At 37.9% G+C, this 19903-nt stretch overlaps 1 protein-coding gene and 1 long non-coding RNA gene across 10 annotated transcripts in view; both read left to right on the top strand.

Moving 5' to 3' along the window:
* Positions 1–50: 50 nt before the first annotated feature.
* LOC132123805 (uncharacterized) lies at positions 51–1815 on the top strand. The gene is made up of 3 exons (XR_009426690.1): positions 51–686; positions 1408–1473; positions 1606–1815. It is a non-coding gene; the product is annotated as an uncharacterized LOC132123805 (long non-coding RNA).
* Positions 1816–6362: 4547 nt separating this feature from the next.
* LOC132151500 (brain-specific angiogenesis inhibitor 1-associated protein 2-like) overlaps positions 6363–19903 on the top strand; it is an 83885-nt gene continuing 70344 nt past the window's right edge. For 2 of the 9 annotated variants that reach the window (XR_009436414.1, XM_059559641.1), the window contains exon 1: positions 6363–6624. Coding sequence is in view for 7 of the 9 variants with exons in the window: in XM_059559641.1 (XP_059415624.1) it covers positions 6553–6624 (72 nt within the window). In the remaining 2 variants the exon portion in view is untranslated. The remainder of the gene's footprint in view (positions 6625–19903) is intronic. The other 7 variants (XM_059559697.1, XM_059559662.1, XM_059559650.1 and 4 more) reach the window with 6 other exon arrangements.

The raw sequence follows: 19903 nt of genomic DNA, 5'->3' as shown, positions 1-19903 counted from the left end.
CCTATACTCTTAAACTGCATTTATTTGGTCAAAAATATAGTAAAATTAGAATTTATTTTTGAGAATAATTTCAAATGTAATTTATTTATGTGATGACAAAGCTGGATTTTCAGTAACATTACCCAAGTTTTCAGTGTCACATGATCCTTCAGAAATTATTCTAATATGCTAATCTAATGGCCAAGAAACACGTATTATTATTATTATTATTATTATTATTATTATTAATGTTAAAAAACATTGTGATACACAACCATTCAGTCGTTTGGGGTAAGAAACCATTCAAATAAATAATAACGATAATATTTTATTAATCAAGGATTCATTAAATTGTCCATAAACATGTTTATAATGTTACTGTATCAAACAATCTGGAAAAAAAGTATCACGATTTCCACACAAAAATATTAAGCAGCAAAAACAACACTGATGAGATAAGGACCATTATTAATAATTGAGCACCAAATCAGCACATTAGAAAAATATAAAGTATTATGTGACACTAAAGAAACTTACTGTTTGTTGATTTGTTTAATCATATTGTGGTATTACAAAAAGCACAAGCAATATAAATTATATTTTGATTATGACTCATTCATGTTCAAGATATTGAATCTGCTCAGATTGAAATAAAGGTCATTGAGGGTTGAAAGGCTGGAAATGACTGTCTCAAGCAAATGCACGAGGTAAGTCTATAGACTGTAGACAGAAACTAGTTCAAATCACAGATTTGCTGTATTGTAACAAGTGTATGCACCTGCAACAGTTTATTAATCAATTATCAGTGGTGTTAAATGCTGTTATTAGGAGCCAAGATGATTCATATGGTCTGTTTGGTGTCGTGCGGTGGGCGGTTTAGTTAGTAGCAGCATGTTTTGGGAACTGTTGGACATTGTTGTAGGATTAAAGGCTTAAACATAAAACTCTTAGATTACAGCAGCAGACCCGTCTTTGTCTTGGTATCTCCAGAACCCCTCGAAATCCCCTGCCCCTTCTCTAAATCCCACCTTCAAATTCCAACTATACATTATCAGACAAGCTTTTACTGCTTTTTTAATATAAGGTGTTTGAAAGATCTGTGCATTTGATTTCCAAATAATATACATAGTAAGAACACTAACATTCACAGTGTCATATGTTGTAGGAACATTAAAAACAGTTCCAGCCCATATAACAGTAACATCTTTCCCATTTCCACAGTTTTATATGAGCACGTTTCACTGAAACCTGTTCACTGATTCATTTCTGTGGGACGGTCTGTAGGGCTTGTCTTAGTGAGCAACAGTAACCAAATGGAGTTGGAGGTTAGCGAAGGGTCAGCAACGTTATGAATATATAAAAATAAATTTATTGGACTGTTGTGAGAATTTGGCTTGAGAAATGTTTTGATCTTTGTTTATTCATCAGGTCATGTCTATTGAGGAGGTGGAGAGAATACTGGAGGAGACGCAGGAGAACATTGAGTATCAGAAAGTATTGAGAGTCTAACTCAGTCCACTTAACATTCAGAGGAATGCTAACTTTGAAATGTATAAAAGTCATTGCATTACATAATGATGAAAAATCAGCATCAAATTACATTTAAAAATATATTTATCTACTTAGGGTTACAATGCTTTTGGGAAACACACCATTGGCCATATTGCTCTTTCTACAGACTCCTGAAGATGCGGAGCGCTGCCTTCAGAGCTGGAGATGAGGTAGGCCTGAGAACAGCCAGGGCCAACCTATCCCGCGGCATCAGAGAGGCTAAGAGACAGCACTCCAGGAGGATAGCCCATCAATTCAGTGACAGCAGAGACACTAGGAACCTGTGGCAGGGGATACAGACCATTACGGACTACAAGCCCCCACCACGGACCTGTGACAGCAACATCTCTCTGCTGAACGAGCTGAACACCTTCTTCGCTCGCTTTGAGAAACAAAACAGCCCCACTGCACAGAAGACTCCACCTCCTCCGGTGACCAGGTGATGACGCTGACCCCAGACAGCGTGAGGAGATCCTTCAGCAAGATCAGTGCACGCAAAGCTCCGGGTCCTGACAACATCCCTGGCCGTGTACTGAGAGACTGTGCAGCAGAACTCACTGATGTCTTCACAGACATTTTCAACATCTCACTGAGTCAGGCTGTTGTTCCCACATGTTTCAAACCTACTCACTCAGCACTCACACATCTGGACAAAAAGGACTCATATGTCAGAATGCTGTTCATAGACTTCAGTTCAGCATTCAACACAATCATCCCTCAACAGCTCATTTACAAACTGGTCCAGCTGGGGCTCAACACTTCGCTGTGCAACTGGCTGTTGGACTTTCTGACTGGAAGACCTCAGGCAGTACGGGTCGGCAGCAACACATCCAGCACCAACACACTGAACACTGGGGCCCCCCAAGGATGTGTGTTGAGCCCCCTCCTCTTCACTCTACTGACCCATGACTGCACACCGTCACACAACTCCAACCTCTTCATTAAGTTTGCGGATGACACGACTGTGGTGGGTCTCATTAGCAACAAAGATGAGACAAACTACAGGAGCGAGGTGAGCCACCTGGCCGGATGGTGCAGTGACAACAATCTCTCTCTGAAGGTGGAGAAGACGAAGGAGATTGTTGTTGACTTCAGGAGAGCGCACACTCAGCATGCTCCTCTCAACATCAACGGTGCGAATGTAGAGAGAGTGAGCAGCACCAAGTTCCTGGGTGTGCACATCACAGAGGACCTCTCCTGGACTGAAAACACAGCAGCACTGGCCAAGAAATCACAACAGCGTCTCTACTTCCTCCGCAAACTAAGAAGAGCCAGAGCCCCGCCCCCATAATGTACACCTTCTACAGAGGCACCATCGGGAGCATCCTGTCGAGCTGCATCACTGTGTGGTATGGCGCCTGCAACGTGTCCTGCCGAAAGACTCTGCAACGCATAGTGAGAGCAGCTGAGAAGATCATTGGTGTCTCTCTCCCCTCCCTCCAGCACATTTACGGAACCCGTCTCACCCGCAAAGCCCTCTGCATCGCAGGTGATCCCACCCACCCATCACACAGCTTCTTCAGACTGCTGCCATCAGGGAGGAGACTGCGGAGTCTCCAGGCCAGGACCAGCAGACCGTAGGACAGTTTCATCCACCAGGCTGTCAGGAAGCTGAACTCGCTCTCGAACTTACCCCCCCCCCCTCCCCTCTTCTGCCCCAGGCACCACCGAACTATGACCCCCCCCTCTTCATCCTGGGCAGGGAGAAGACATAACCCTTCCAGAATCACCCACAGAATCATTGCCAGCGGTGCCTATGGGGGAGACAGGTGTTGTTTTACCACTGTCAAACACAGCACTGTGTGAAAGAATGACATGGCTGTCTTATTTGGCTTTTTGATTGCTTTCTGTCACTCGCTTTGTGCTCTGTGTCTTTGCAGAAAGAAAAGAGGCACAAATGAAGCCGGAGCGAAAGATGTTGGCAGCGTAGTGTTTGATCCTGCAACCTGGCTCATTACTTTGTGTTGAATGAAAAGAAGAGCTAGGGGAATTTAATTGGCAGAAAAGAAGGCTTTCAGAGGATATTTAATAGGCACGCATCAGAATCAGTGTCTCCATTGTCATAAAAAGCTTGGAAATATCAGGAAATTTTAAATTTTTCATTTTTCAGACTTAAAATCATGGAAAGCAGTGAAATGTCAATAAAAAAATAATGGAAATTTCTTGTTATTCTTATTTATGTATTGTAATTGGCTACAACGTGTTTTTATTGCTATATATATATATATATATATATATATATATATATATATATATATATAATATTATATTTAAAACATTTACTTTTAAAAGTAATTATGTACCACTTGAAATGTCATGAACAATAAAAGTTTGGCAAACCATGTAGCTTGAAATGCTGAGTTTACAGTATTTTTTTAAGTGTTCTACTAAAATCGACCTTTGTTAGTTTAGGTAAGTTTGCTTTAAGCATAATTTGCAGTTCAGAATCAATTCATATTTAGTTTTGTTAAAAAATAAATGAACAAGCTATGAATGGTGAGCTCTTTTATGTGGAATTAGTAAACGGTTTTTATTTTCATTTGCGAATGCAAAAAGTGAATCCAATTGCTACTAGATTTAGCCTATTATCTTTTTCATTGCAACCTATCACAGCAACAAATAGCAATAAGCTATTTAAAAGCAGTGTTAGCCTGTTTTGCTAACTTCGACTAGAATAGCTAGATCAGTCATACTACAGTCGTGGCCAAAAGTTTTGAGAATTACATAAATATTGGAAATTGGAAAAGTTGCTGCTTACGTTTTTATAATAGCTATTTGCATATACTCCAGAATGTTATGAAGAGTGATCAGATGAATTGCATAGTCCTTCTTTGCCATGAAAATTAACTTAATCCCAAAAAAACCTTTCCACTGCATTTCATTGCTGTCATTAAAGGACCTGCTGAGATCATTTCAGTAATCGTCTTGTTAACTCAGGTGAGAATGTTGACGAGCACAAGGCTGGAGATCATTATGTCAGGCTGATTGGGTTAGAATGGCAGACTTGACATGTTAAAAGGAGGGTGATGCTTGAAATCATTGTTTTTCCATTGTTGACCATGGTGATCTGCAAAGAAACGTGTGCAGCCATCATTGCGTTGCATAAACATGGCTTCACAGAATCCTGAATCCTCTTTAGGAGACGATCCTGGCGCTTGCTGGACTTTCTTGGACGCCCTGAAGCCTTCTTTACAAGAATTGAACCTCTTTCCTTGAAGTTCTTGATGATCCTATAAATTGTTGATTTAGGTGCAATCTTAGTAGCCACCATATCCTTGCCTGTGAAGCCATTTTTATGCAACGCAATGATGGCTGCACGCGTTTCTTTGCAGGTCACCATGGTTAACAATGGAAGAACAATGATTTCTTCTTCTAGTTTTCCTGGCGGTTGACAACTTGCTGTTGTATTACCGCCACCTCTGGACTGGAGTATACCCACAACTTATACTATCTCTATACTTTTAAATTCTTTTTAAAAGCCCTGTATTCTTTAAAAAAGAAAACAAAATTTGACACATCTTATCAGAACTTCTATGTAAAATATTTCTATAATTAAATATAATTTCATTGGCTTCTACTTGCTCAATAAACCTTTCCCTCTCATTCTTATATTTCTGACAATAAAACAATACATGCTCTACAGTTTCTGAGTTATTTCCAATACAATACTCACAGATACCATCACCATGCTTTTTCATTAAAAATAATGTACTGTTAAGTCTGGTGGGCCCAATCCTCAACCTGGACAACACCACTTCTTCATGTCTAGTTCTACCTGAACCTGCATTCTTATTTAGGCCTACTTTAGACTGTAAGTTAAAAAGATGTCTCCCACTTGATTCATTTAGAACGATGATTTCAAGCACCACCCTCCTTTTAACATGTCAAGTCTGCCATTCTAACCCAATCAGCCTGACATAATGATCTCCAGCCTTGTGCTCGTCAACATTCTCACCTGAGTTAACAAGACGATTACTGAAATGATCTCAGCAGGTCCTTTAATGACAGCAATGAAATGCAGTGGAAAGGTTCAACTTTTCCAATTTCCAATATTTATGTAATTCTCAAAACTTTTGGCCACGACTGTAGGTCGATTATAAACGATTCATTCATTTTGAATGAATCTTATTGAGAGAACCAATTACTCCCAAAAGGATTCATCGCACTTTTACAGATGTGTCTTAAAAAATGTGCTTTTTAAGCCTGTTCATGTACGCAAACCCTAAAAGAGTGTGGCTATAAATCTGTGCATCTGACTGTAGGAAGATTACGTTTATTTCGTAGTCATGGCTCGTGCAGATGTGTGTTAGCATGTCATGACCAGCAGGGGGCTCTTAATATCACTAATTGAGAGGAATTGAATCTGTGGTGCTGACAGATGCACAACTGCCAATCCTCTTCCGATGGCTCAGTTTGTGATTCATGTAAACATTCTGTTCATGTATGGATGCATTTATATCAATATATGTATCTACGTTTATCATTAATACTGTAATTATAAAGGATTTTATATGGCTGTCACAGCCGTGAAAAACCTTGATTGAATTTTAATGGAGTTTAATATCTATGTTATCTATATATATATATATATATGGAATTAATAGTTTTATTCAGCAATAATGCATTATATTGATCAACAGTGACAGTCCATTTTCTGAATGTGTAAGGGTAATTTGATACAAAGATGACACTGAAGACTGGAGTAATGATGCTGAAAAAAAATCAGCTTTACCATCACAAGAATAAATTACATTCTAAAATATATTCGAATAGAAAATGTTTGGTGTTAGACAATTTATATCCGGGAGGAGGCGGGAGCAGGTGAAGCGAAGCCACGCCTCCAGGTCGCGAGTTAGCACATCGGGCGGGGCTATTGTAAGCCCCTCCTCCATCCCATTGCCCCCGCACGGTACTGTTGAGCAGAGATCAGACTCCTGTGGATCGGAGCGCGGATCCGCAGCTAAACCTCATCCCACAGACACACTGTTCGGATAACACATCACGTTCAGCAAAACACCGTTTATGGTTTTATCTGAAGATTTCACAATGTCTCGCACCGACGAGGTCCACCGCATTACGGAAAATGTCTATAAGGTAAAGTGCATTGATCCAACTGATGGGACAACTAACTGATCACAGGTGGTGATCTAATGAGACTTGTGTAACGAAAGTGCATGCTTTAGATGTGAGTTATCGTCGTTGTTTATTGTATTGCATAAGATGATTCTCTTAAGTGGCTTTACGTTTAGATTTATCATCCTTAATAAACTTGATGAGAGATCAAGTTTGTTGCTCGTGTTGCTCATTTCATTTAAATGAATTGCATCATGAGAACAGAAGTGATTTGCATTGTTTTTTACTTATCTGACACGACAAGAACATAACCCTTCCCTCTCTCTCTCTCACGCACACACCCACACCTAACTATCTATCTATCTATCTATCTATCTATCTATCTATCTATCTATCTATCTATCCACATTGTTACTTTTAACGACTACTATAGCCTAATACATATTTTGTGTAAATGTGATAACCGATATGCAGAGCTGGTTTCAATTAGTTTTGTTTCTATTTTTGACTAAGAAACACAAAATAATTGAACTAAAATAAAAGCATATTTCATATGAATTATTTTGAGTATTTGCTATATAATTTTAATGCAGTTATATTTAAGGCATGATTGTTAACTAAGTGATCACAAACGCATATACCTATGGCTGTTTGCAGGTATGTCTAGCTTAAAATATTATTTAAGTGCACTAGCTATTTTGCACAAAACATATTTAATGCAATACATAAATAGTACTTGCATATAAAATACAAGTAAATGCATATTATTGATTTAGAATACATGCAACAATAAAAACATATGAATATTTGAATTCATTTAATTGACTTTTAACACATATAATTTATTTATTTAGTTTGTGTAATTATATTTAAGCAGAATTTTGGTTTGTTTGTTTATTTATCTTTATATATATATATGACCTGCATTATATTTTGAGGCTTGTTTCCCATAGACCTGTATCGGTTGCTTCTTGCTACAGGTATGTTTATTGACATGTGCTCAGTCAGACATTCCAGCATAGGTGGTTAAGGGAGGAGGGGACCTGCCGGTTTGTGTTGCAACAGGTTTAGTCAATGTGTCTCTCGTCAATGTTTCAATAGATTTCCAAAGGACTCCTGCTGCAGTTTTTGGTCTGTAACTTTAAAAACAAAAGTTAATACTTCCCACACCAGTAGGATTACGGCTCTCATCAGATACTTAAGCCTGTTAAATAGGCCACCTGAAGTCCAACACCTAAAAACGAGGACAAAGAAACTATTCTGGTTGATCAAGGGCAAGCGGATGTCTCCGTATCTGGGGTGTTATCTTAAAGCAATGGAAAACTGAATACGAGGACTAGCATACGACACGATTCGCATACTGTTTTCAATCGTTGTGACAGATATTTCAATTCTAGTTTACTGTAGTCAGTCTGTGGATTTACATTTCATAAACCTAAAGTGGGTTAGACCTCACAGGAGGGGTTTGAATTAGTTTGCCTGTCGTTTAACACAGAATTGCTATGTGCCAGTTCTTCGAGGGCTGGATCATTCGTCCAAATCCACCCGCTATTCAGATAGCTTGTTAAATCAACCAGCGAAAAAACATTGATTGAGTTTAGAAGGAGAGCAGTATTGATAAGTGTTCTGTATGAGAGAGAAAGAGATAAGAGGGGTAAACATCAGTGGTGGGATGTTAAACATCTACTGAAGTGTCACAGGAAAGCCAGAACATGCTCTGTGACTCAACGCATGGGTGTACCAGGGCGTATGTGTGCACAAGTGTGTGTGTGTTTGTGATCGGTTGTTACTCAACTGTGCACACAAAACACTCCCTACCTGCGAGCGATGGCTGTGATCCCACTGGAGTTACCATGGTTTTAAAACAAGCCTCACCTGTGAGTCACAGCCGGCCCTCAATCACTCAGCCTCCTGTCGTCAGACTCTCAGCTCCGGGGCCCACTCATCCAGACAGTGCCGGGCTCAGCCGGATCTCTCTAATCCCGTCAGCCTCCAGGCGAGCACTGCTGATGGGACCTTTGCCAGCTGGAGGGTGACATAACTGCTGTCCACTCACCTGTGCGTGTGGGCAAGCTCAGGTCAAGGCATTTAGGTGCAGTGTGAGGTCACACTCTTACTGTGAGCTAATGCACCTGCTAGGGCATCGTTAGCATGTGGTTTCGTTGAACTTAAAGCCCGTTCACACCAAGGAGGATAACTATAAAAATAACAATAAAGATATAGTTCAAAAAATTGTTCTCAATATTCAAGAATAGAGTCCACACACCTAAAACGTTAAAGGCACAGAGAAACAATACCGTTGGAATCACTTTTTTTCCAGCTGATGAACGATATTCAATCATTGACACCCAGTCAGAATTCATCCTTATTTACTGAGCTCAAGAATTTAAAGAACCAGACTGGCATGCACTTAGAATAAACAGTCGATATCGCTAATATCCATATCGTTATAGTTTTATAGTTATCGTTCTTGGTGTGAACGGGCCTTTACATGTGTTCGTGCGTCGCTGTGGTGCTCAGGGGTTTTCCTCAGGAGTTGGCTTTAAATATGTAGCCCAAAATTGTGGCTTTGATTCCCAGGCAAAACATGAATCTTGCACTTGAATTAAAGCGTCTGTTGAATACAGTGTACTTATACAAAATGTTCTTGTCTGTATTGGTTGCTAGCGGGATCACAGACATTGCTGTGGCTGTGCCGTTGAAGGTGATGGAAGTGCCATTTTACTAACTTTAACCACACACCCTCTTTCCAAAACTCCGCCCTCTAAAGATATACCAACATGATGTCAGCAATCCAAAATGGTCTTTCTGTATCTAAATGCTCTGTGATTGTCTGGCTGACTAGTAATATGGGGTCGAATACAAACACAGTTAAAGTTAAGGTGATGAGTAGACTGAAGTTGGGCTCAGGTTGTTGTGCTGTGGGATGCAACCCAGTGTTTCCCATACATTGATTTATTTGTGACGGCCCATAAACAAACAGGAGTAAACACAAATGAATAAACATGAGCGCTGCACGTTTCAAAATCAAAACGCGGCGCGGGTGTTTTTATATCACTGCACCTCTGAAGGAAACCAATTGTCTTCAGAAAATTTTCAATGTCATTTTATTTCATCTTGCTTGTAATGCTTGATAATGCAGGGTGTGTGAGCTCAGTGATGTTTTGTTAACAGCTGTTAGTGGGGAAACCTCTATTTCTGCCTCTTGAGAAGCGCCTCCTGCTGTCAGACAATGTAATTTACTTATTTATTTTGCTTGTAATCCAAAAACAATCTACTCTAGGAGGACTTTGTTGTTATTGATACTTTGCAGAAATCTATCAGAAGATAAGTTTTTGCCATAAAACCATGCACACACAGTAAAGTTAATGTTGCTGCTGTTGAAACCATTTGTCTGTCGCACGATTAATCGCATGCAATTGTCATGTGTGTCTCGTCACTAAAGCTGGTTCTGTCATTAGCAGTAAGTGTCCATCTCCTGCTTTCAAATGGAGCGGCACTTACTACACAGAGCCATAGTTCAATGATAAGCTACGCAATATTGCATGCATAACCAAATGTGATTCATCTGCAATTATGAAGTGATATTGTGCAGCTTGTGATTGTGCTTAATCGTGCAACCCTAGTAGATAAATATGCAATATGATATGATATGCGTGATTTGCAATGCTAAGGTAACATTTTATAGAAATACAAAAATTTGCGGAAGCATTTGGCATCATGCGTATAGGCGCCATAATTTCCGCAATGAATGAATGTTTTGTTTACACAAGCGCCCCTGTCGTCTCACTGTGATGATATGAATACACAAATTTAATCTCCAGTCACAAACACAGCAGCTGCAAGTTCCTCACTGTAACCCATCAAAATAAAGTTTTAGTTTAACATAAAGAAACTCAAAAATATATTAGTATTTAGCAGTCTTAAAACTGTTGTGCAACAACATTGCTACTGCTACTACTGCTACTACTAATAAATATTAATAAATCTTTATTTTTAAAGGAATAACCACATTGGTTTTCTTTTTCATTTTAACAGTAGACCTCTATTGTGCAGCACTTTGTTGGCCAAAAAATAAAAGGGTTTTTGATTTGATTAGGATAAATTACCAGAAAAATTTTGCACATTTTATATGACCCTATTTTTGTTTGAAAAAGGACCCTATACAAAAAGAAATGGTTTAAAATACAGGCCTGTGGCTCTTAATTTGTTTTTATAAATTCACCATTTGTAAACTGAGGTTAACTGTAAATTCTTTAGAAATATCAATAGCATTTATATTAAAACTATATTCATTGAATGTATTAAAAAATTGAATTGAGAATTGAATCGAATCGAGAGTTTGTGAATCGAAATTGAATCAAATCGGGACCTGAATCGATGCCCAGCCCTATTGTCTGTCTGCCTGTCTGTCTGTCTGTCTTTTTATCATTTCAATATAGTGCCCCTTGTGGCAACATTTAGAAATTCAGTGCATACTTGTATGTACTTATAGTTATAAGTTGTATTTTACATTATTCTGGAGCATAGCCACTCTTGGTGATATTACGATTTCTTGACAAAGCATTTTTGTTCACAGATTGCTGTAGGGTAAAGTTGACTAATTATGCATACTGCATATTTGATTGGTGTTATCCAGCAGGACATCTTTCATCTCGTCTTCAGGTGGAACAATGCCATAGGAGTGTCTGTAACAACTCTCCCAAATAGTCAACTTCGAGTGAAGTAAACATGGTTACCACAAAGTTCCAGGGGAAACTTATAGGTGTGTGTGTCTGTTTTTTTGCTACATGCCATGACTGATATTGGAGAACGGAAATAACAAGCAAAGGTCTCGGTTACAATATGCATATTACCTTCCCTTAAATCTGTTTGATGAAAGCATTATCATACCCAACAGGCATGAAATTTCACTTGTTCAGGGACTCATTTCATCAGAGATCACCAGGAGCAAACTATAATTTCTTCTTTTTCTTTCTTTTCTTTTTTTTCATTTAAAAAAAGTGAGAGGACATATTTTTCATGTAGAAAATCTGGACCGGTGGTTTCTTAGCAACAACGTGCAACAAAATGTTTCTGTCATATAACTCTGTGAGATGCTCAGACCACTGATAGAAATGGACACTGAGGGCATGTATTTGGTTATATTCATCAATAACACATAAAGTTCTTGTTATGGGGCTAATGTGCTAATAGACGAGCCACTTTAGATGAGTTTTTAAAGGGATAGTTCACCTAAAATAAAAAAGTCTATCATTTACTCCTCATGTCATTTTAAACCAATTTGACATTCTTCTGTCTTAGGCAGCATGTAAGGCAGCATGTTCAAACTTCTTCATAGCTCATAAAGGCAAAAATGTTTCATGAAAGTAGTCTGTTAGCTAAATTCGAAGTCTTCTAAATGTTAAAAAAATAGTTTTGAGGAACAGTAAGATACCATAATGCTAAAGGCACACTTGTGAAAGAATTTTGCTATTCACTGCATCTAAAATGTATAATTGAAGGAAAAAAAAATATACTTGTGTATATATATATATATATATATATATATATATATATAAGTTTAAGTTCATTCTTGTTCAAAACAATCACTTTAGCAAAGTTTGTGCTATTTTTTCATATTGAAAATTAAAGAAAATAATAATTTGTTCAATAAATATACTGTCATTAAAATGTTAATATAAAAAAAATATTTTAAAATACAGAAACAAAATCATTTTAATAAGTAAAGATTCTAAAAGCATTGAAGGAGATCTAATAATAATTGAATATATATTTACAGTAGTAACAACAAATGATATTTTATCATATTATATGATTAATATCATGTTTTTAATGATGGTTTCATTCTAAATGAAATGGTGATTATCTCTAATATGGACACCCAACATAATATATGATATTTACCATCTGAATCGAACCATGTCATGTCAACAAATGGAAAAGTCAGTCATATATTAATTACAGTATTTTCTGGACTATAAGTCGCACTTTTTTTCATAGTTTGGCTGGTCCTGCGACTTATAGTCAGGTGCGACTTATTTATCAAAATTAAGTTGACATGAACCAAGAGAAAGCATTACCGTCTCCAGCCACGGTAATGTTTTCTCTTGGTACTAAATAAATGCGACTTATAGTCCAGTGCAACTTATATATGTTTTTTCCTCATCATGACGTATTTTTGGACTGATGCGACTTATACTCAAAAAATACGGTATGTTAATTATTGTTCCTTTTAGCCCAACAGCAGGGGTGCTTTTAAAAACCGTACTTTTACATATTATTTCGTTATTAAAAACTGTTGCTTTAATTATATTAAACAAAACTGAAAATTGTTAAAAAGACATTTGTCTTAAAATATATGTATTAATTTTAGCGATTTTAATGCATATATTGTACTCATCTGCTACTTAAATCTACAAAATAAAAATAAAATAAATAATATTAGATCAAGTAAGCACAGAATCAGCTTTGTGCTGCTGTGCGTGATTGCGTCAAGGATCAGACAGATATATACATGCATCTTGAAAAGCGTAATATCAAAGGCACCTTTAGCCCCGTTGTACCCTATATTATTTACAACTTTTTGACAAGAAGTTATAGGTATTATAAGTTTCTATAATTTTCACATATTTGTCATTATGTATCCACAAATATATGCTGTTTTCACAATATGCTGAATATGGTTGAATCATTTCGGCTATATTATGGTGCTTTCTTGTCATTTGTAGAACTTGACAGTTGGTCATTACACACTGTTGTATATAATAAGATAATTTTTAAGAACCTTTAACCAATACTTTTATGTTCCATTGAAAAATAACAGCTTGTGAGTTTGGAACAACATGCGGATGAGTAAATAATAACAGAAATGTATTTTATTTGTGTCATAAAATTACAGTTCTATCTGCAGTATTGTAACCAAATATAAACCTATAAGAAAGAGAGCGAGATTTTTTTCCCCTTGTAATTAAGTAAACAAGAGATGTGCTTTTGTAGTGTAAAATATGGCAGATGTTTACGCCCTCTGAGGCTTTTAAGGAATACAAGTACACACTCCAGTCCTATGAAATTCCCACGGCCTTTTGACACTTAAACAATCGATACGTTTGCAGTTACTTCTCTGACAAGTTAACTGATCCTTTGACCTTACAATCACTCGCAATATATTTAACAAGTGTAAAACAATTTTTTTTCACCAGTCGCCTTTGTGTTCTAGACAAAGAAATGGCTTTTGTCTGAGAAAAGAAATGGCCTCAAGAGATTGCATCTGTCATAGGTTTCCCGAGAGTCATTTGAAAGGGAATGGGTTTTATAAGAGATGGATTCAATCCGCACACCCACTCTCCTCTCGGTCCGGGGGTGGATGGCTCTGAGCCGTTGCCACATCTTGTCTGAGCTCTCTCTTCAAAGAGCTCTCTATCTCTAATACTCCGAGCTCACAAGTAATGTTGCAGAGCGCCAACAAAATGCACACCTTTTTTACCATTAGTAACAATGCGCTTTGGATTTATTGCATAATGAGTCAACACATTAACCCTGATGATGTTAGCCAAGGCAAACGCTTCATGCATATGGAACGTGGGATAGCTTGGTTTAGCATATTCATTAATTGAGTGTTTCTGTAACTTCTAGCCCTTTGGATTTTTTTGAAATTGCATTCTTTAACAAGCCGTATATCATATATATATATATAGTATTTATATTAGTGGTGGGCATAGATTAATTTTTTTAATCTAGATTAATCTCACTGTGATCTTGAAATTAATCTAGATTTAAAATGGCTCATTCGAATTCTGCCGAAGGCATTCAGAATATGTGTGTTACCCAAATAAAATTGACAAACAGTAGTCTTTGAGAAGGGGTTTATCAAGCTAGGTGGTGCATTAGAAAAGGGGCTAATCTCCTGTTTCCAAAATGCATCACAAAGTGCTTGAAAAAGCTGTAAATTAATTCCACATTGCACAAGTCACACATACTCCGCCTGCAGTGCGTATGCGTTGCATATTTTTTTACTCACCCATGTTAACGGATTCCAGTTGCGTTCCAGGAGCGTTGCGTCTGCAGCAGTGCAGCGATCGTTTACGTACCGAGTAGCGGACTGCAAACGCGTCCTGTGTGAAAGCATATCGAGTCCGTGCTGCACCACATACGTAACGCACACGGACTGAGTACGCACTGCAGACGGAGTATGTGTGAAACAGGCGTGAGAAGGGCCATAGCTGGGGTCAGCGGGGACCCGGTGAAGGTTGTACCAGTGGGCCCGGTTTAATTTGTATGTTCATTTATTTTTATTTATTTGTGCTATTTACACAATGTTTAATTTTTTTTCAAGTTTGTAGGTGTCAAGGTACAGAAACCAAATAATTAAATGTAAAATAGCACTGGATAGTCTTCAATGTAAAAATGAAGACTATCCAGTGAAGACAACGTGCTTGCGGCTAAGGTGCTGGAGCAAATTGCTCGTGTTGCCGCCTTTGTATATATATATATATATATATATATATATATATATATATATATATAATTTTTTTTTTTACATGATATGAAATCAAAACAATGAACAAATGTTGTGTTTGTGGACTAAACCGACGCGGATCAGTAGCGGACTGAAAACACATCCTGTGTGAAAGCACAATGAGTCTGCATAGACTCAGACTGCATATGCACTGCAGGCAGATTATGCATATATAATATCCATTTTATGCAAGTGCTTTATGCACGAGCAATTTGCTCCAGTACCTTAGCCGCAAGCACGTCTTGGAATATCAACCAGCAGAAAATGCATTGTACACCTGATTATGCATGAAAAAAAAAAACGTCATAAACCGGAAAACGGGCATAATTTTGAAAAAAAACGGTATATACATTTTTGGTCAAACCGCCCAGCACTAGGTTAAATGCACCAATTCTGAGTATGGGTCACCATACTTGACTGTATGTCACATCACTTTCACTTTCACAAACTTATCAGAACGTAGTGATAGAGACATGGCAAAAAATAAATAAATAAAGGGAACCCTGTTAGTTTAAATAAAATCAACCCTCAAGTCATATAAGTTCCCATAGCTCAATAAAGTCCCAAACATGTGGAAAGTTTATAAAAATGATTTTTGGAAAGGTCAGAATGGCTTAGTGTCTGTAGTATCTATTAAAATTGAGAAGGGAATGAGAACTCAAGACTGGCCTTTGAAAGAACAGATGAATGTGGGAGCAAGATTTGGGAGGATAAGTGTGGGTGAGAGAAAGAGAGCTTCCCGATCCTTGTGGAGATGGTCTGTAATTGCTGTGTTGAGATGTGGGCCTGTAATTATTCAGGAGGAGGTGCAGGCAGCAGGTCACGGAATCGGCCGAAAGGAACCTCCTCTGCTTTTGAGTCCAGCACTAATTTACCAGCTGCTAGTCAGAGGCACGTAGGCATACGAAATGGGATTAGCACGGAGTAATGCTACATTTATTCCTAACAGTTTTACTGCTTGACCATAATGGAGCAAATGGTCCTCAAATGACTCTTTTCCTGAAGGAGCATGTTTTCATTATGTCTGGGTCACAGGGGCCAGTCCAGCTGTGACAAATGGGGCAAACTGTATTAGATCTCTCTGAAGAGGTCAACTTTAACCTCGGGGACTCAAGGAGGACTCCCTTGTGAACAATCTGCTCTTGTTTTGTGCAGATGAGAGTGGAGGTTGTCTTCCTGTTTCTGAAGGTTGAGGGGAAGAGGACAGTGTTGGTCACTTATAGTGTGGAGTGTGTAAACGCAATTATACCTCCATGTTCACCTTTTGGATATAAATGGTTTTATGCTGTATTCACTCAAATAAATTCAGTTTGCCTTGTATGAATGTTCTTCTTTTTATTATTGCTGTTGCTTCTAGTAATTATTTATTTGATTTTTAATTTCCAGCCCACTTTAAGACAGCAATAGAATCATTTTAAACAATAGTTGACTTAAATAAAACAACCCAGCATACTGAGTAAAAACCTTAACCCACTCAAAATAACCCAGCATGTGTTCTGTCCAATATTTACCCAGTGCCGGGTTACCAAATAACCCAAGTAGGGTTTGCTTTTAAGCCAGCATTTTTTAGAGTGCAGATATATTGCAGTTGAGTTTTTTTTTTAGTCTAAACAGGAAAAAAAACAAAAAAACACATGAAATCATATTTTTTCAAAAAATGTGACTATATATCATAAAATTTTCACCCAGCACCATAAAAAAACTCTTGTGGTATGTATCCTGTAAAATAAATAAATAATCTTCACAATTTCTGTAACCCGCTCATGTTTTCCAATCCAGTGTTGTTTAATGGGATGTTGTCCTCCCATAGAACATGAAAGGAGTTTATGTGGTCGAATCTCCAGACTGTTATGCTGAAGGTATGCTGCTTATTGAATGGAGTAGTTTAATGATCAGGGGACGCCGAGTCCACTTCTAATTAAGTTCTCAAAAATAAATCAATCAGCCTGTAACCTGCACAGGAAGACACACTCGCAGATGCTTCCATGGAAACCATCAGTGAGCTGCAGGAATATGAAGTGTTATCACAGGGTCAGGAGGTTATGTGTTGAAAGCGCTGTCTAACAGCATCACCTACGTTCTGAAGCAAAGACACATCTGTCCAGCTCAGATGCCTCTGCCTCTCTCAGACCTGCTTCATTTAATTGGGCTAATTGAATCTAGATGCACAGTTATCTCAGCCAGTGACACACTATCGATCGCCCGAGCTGTTTGTTGTGGTCTGCCATGACAGGCTTTCTTTCGCTCTTCTTACATAATGTTATATTCACTGTATTAGTCATGCAGGATGTGTTGTTCGTCTCATTCCATATCTAAATTCTGATTGAATGAGCCTGTTTGAAGGTGTTATAATTTAGGTACACAAGCATTAGTGCTGTGACCTCTGAGAAAGAGAAAACATGACACCTCGACCTAAACTCAGAACCACTGACAGATTGAAATGCCATCAACAAACAGGGAAATTTCTCAGTGGACTAAGCATACAGTTACTCGGTATTGGGCTAAATATCATTGCGATTGAAGCACTGCTGGAAAATTTAAAAATTAAAGTGAATTAAAAACAGTAACAAATACCATATATTATACAAAATAGTATATGAATAATACAGAAAGAACACAAAATGAGCTCAAACCAAATAACTAACTTGAGATGTGGTAATATTTGTAAAGTAGCAGTTTAAAAAAAAAGTGAAGAAATCCAAAGTATTTGATGCCATCATCTTCTGTCGTCAGGCTGTGCAAATTGTTTCAATCGTGAAGCCACACAAGGTTGTCTTTTATAGTGTTTGTCACATGCTCTGCATCATGTCTAGCTCACTTACCCATGGTAAAAGGAAAACCATTGAGGTTTGATAGTCACATGTTTTCTGTAGTGAAAAAGTTTTGTTTTTACATCTATTACAATTGCTCAGACAGTCAGATGTTTGTTTTACATTGAATATAATGCAGAATTAAAGTTTCTTGTCGTCTCATGTGTGTCTAAACACTGGCCTTGGCTTGACTCCAGCAGCTCTGTAGTGTGGCCGGACCAGTGGTGCTTCTCATTAAGTGCATTCTGGGAATTCCTAAACATAATGGGAGGATCTTTAAGAATCCTTCATCCACTCAAGGGTTTAGCATGATAGTGTGTTTCATAAGAAAGTTCAAGCCTAGTTTGAGCACAAGACAGCACGAGAAACTTGTATGGATTTTCTGTGGTTGTTCTTTAACTAGTGATGAGTGACTAGTGCTTTGCACACACTCTCATTTGGTGTCTTCTTCTCTCATTAAATAGGTTGATGTGCGTTTTTTAACCATGTCAAATAGTTCTCCATTGGGTCTCTTTAAAGGATAACATGCAGATAAACTTGCAGTGCTTGTATCATCACAGTTATCTCAACTCATGGGTCATGACCCAAAATGGGTCAGAGGTCTGTTTTGATGCAGTGCTTTGTCTCAAATTCATTTTGCTTAGCTAATGAGTAATTGGCTCAGTGTTTGTTCCATGTGTTACACACGTAAATCACATTGTTGTTTATGCATTTAAAAAATGATAATTTTTGTGTTTTGAGACTGAACTTTGAGGCTATTTGGAAAAAAAGAAAAAAAAAAAAAAAAAACACCACCGCACTTGTTAAGTGATTTTCTTGATAATTAATAATTTGACCTATGGTTGAGCAGTTCATGGTAATATAAATGATTGTTTTTTAGAATGTATATTTGAAATCAAGCAGCGATTTGAAATCAATCACAAACTTAGTTGTGAAGTAAATGCAGTTGGGAACCACATTGGCAGGCTTGTGTTTAGGAGGATTTGCCATTGTTGAGCCTTAATTGGGGATCGAAACTGAGATGAGATTTGTATTGCATATTGAAAATAAGCCTGCATGCAGCCTGCCCAGAAACACAGAGGGAGATAGAAAGAGATGATCCTGCTCTTTTTGGCCCCTTGATGTGATTAAGACAGGGGTCTGATGGAGGGGGGAGGAACAGTACGCTAGTCATTAGACTGATACAGTCGCTATCCTCCACGCATTCCTCTCTAATAGCACACAACATGTGCTCCGTCTGCCAAGGGCCCATGCACAGACCTCTGCCGCATTAGATTAGCACTGCCAGCATGTTGTCAAGCGCAAGGCCAGCTGTTGTTGCTTCTGAACATTTGTGGTGTCAATCATTTATTAAGCCTAAAAAAAAACACACACATTGCTGGTGTTTAAAGAGTCACATACCAACAATTTTTGATGTTAGAAAAATTATCCCTAATGTAAAGCACAGTTTGATAAGTTTACAATTTTAAATTGCACAAATGGAAGGCAGGAACATTTCCTGTGTAAACAGCCCCTTAGTGAATTTAAACTCATCCTAAATCTGTTTTCAATAACTTGATACCAAAACTGGTTTTGCTTCAAACTAAGTAGATTTATGTTAGGGATAATGTATGATTAGGTGGTCATAACCATAAAATACACCTAGACCTCGTGATCCGTCTGCAAGAAGAAGATAATTCAAATTTTCAATAATGTCTTTTCACTCTTCCCAGCCCTGTTTCCTCTTTAAATCTTCTTGTAGTGTGTTTTGGTAACATTTTTCCCTTAGCCTTTTATCGCTAACACTTTATTTCTTTTATTTCTTGCCTGTCAGTGCTAATGTCAGGTATTAAAGTCAACATTGGGTTCCCAACAGCATCATAAATGCTGGGTGGCTGAGCAATGGTTGCCTTGGTAGGCAAACAAAAGTTGCAGGATTGAATCTGGAAGAAGTGTATGATGTGCTTTGTTCAGAAATAAATGAAGGCACTTA

Source organism: Carassius carassius, chromosome 1 (genome assembly GCF_963082965.1).
Source record: "Carassius carassius chromosome 1, fCarCar2.1, whole genome shotgun sequence".
In the NCBI taxonomy this organism is placed as follows: Eukaryota; Metazoa; Chordata; class Actinopteri; order Cypriniformes; family Cyprinidae; genus Carassius; species Carassius carassius.
Note: the sequence above shows the minus strand (reverse complement) of the source record. Positions and strands in the feature narration are given on the sequence as shown.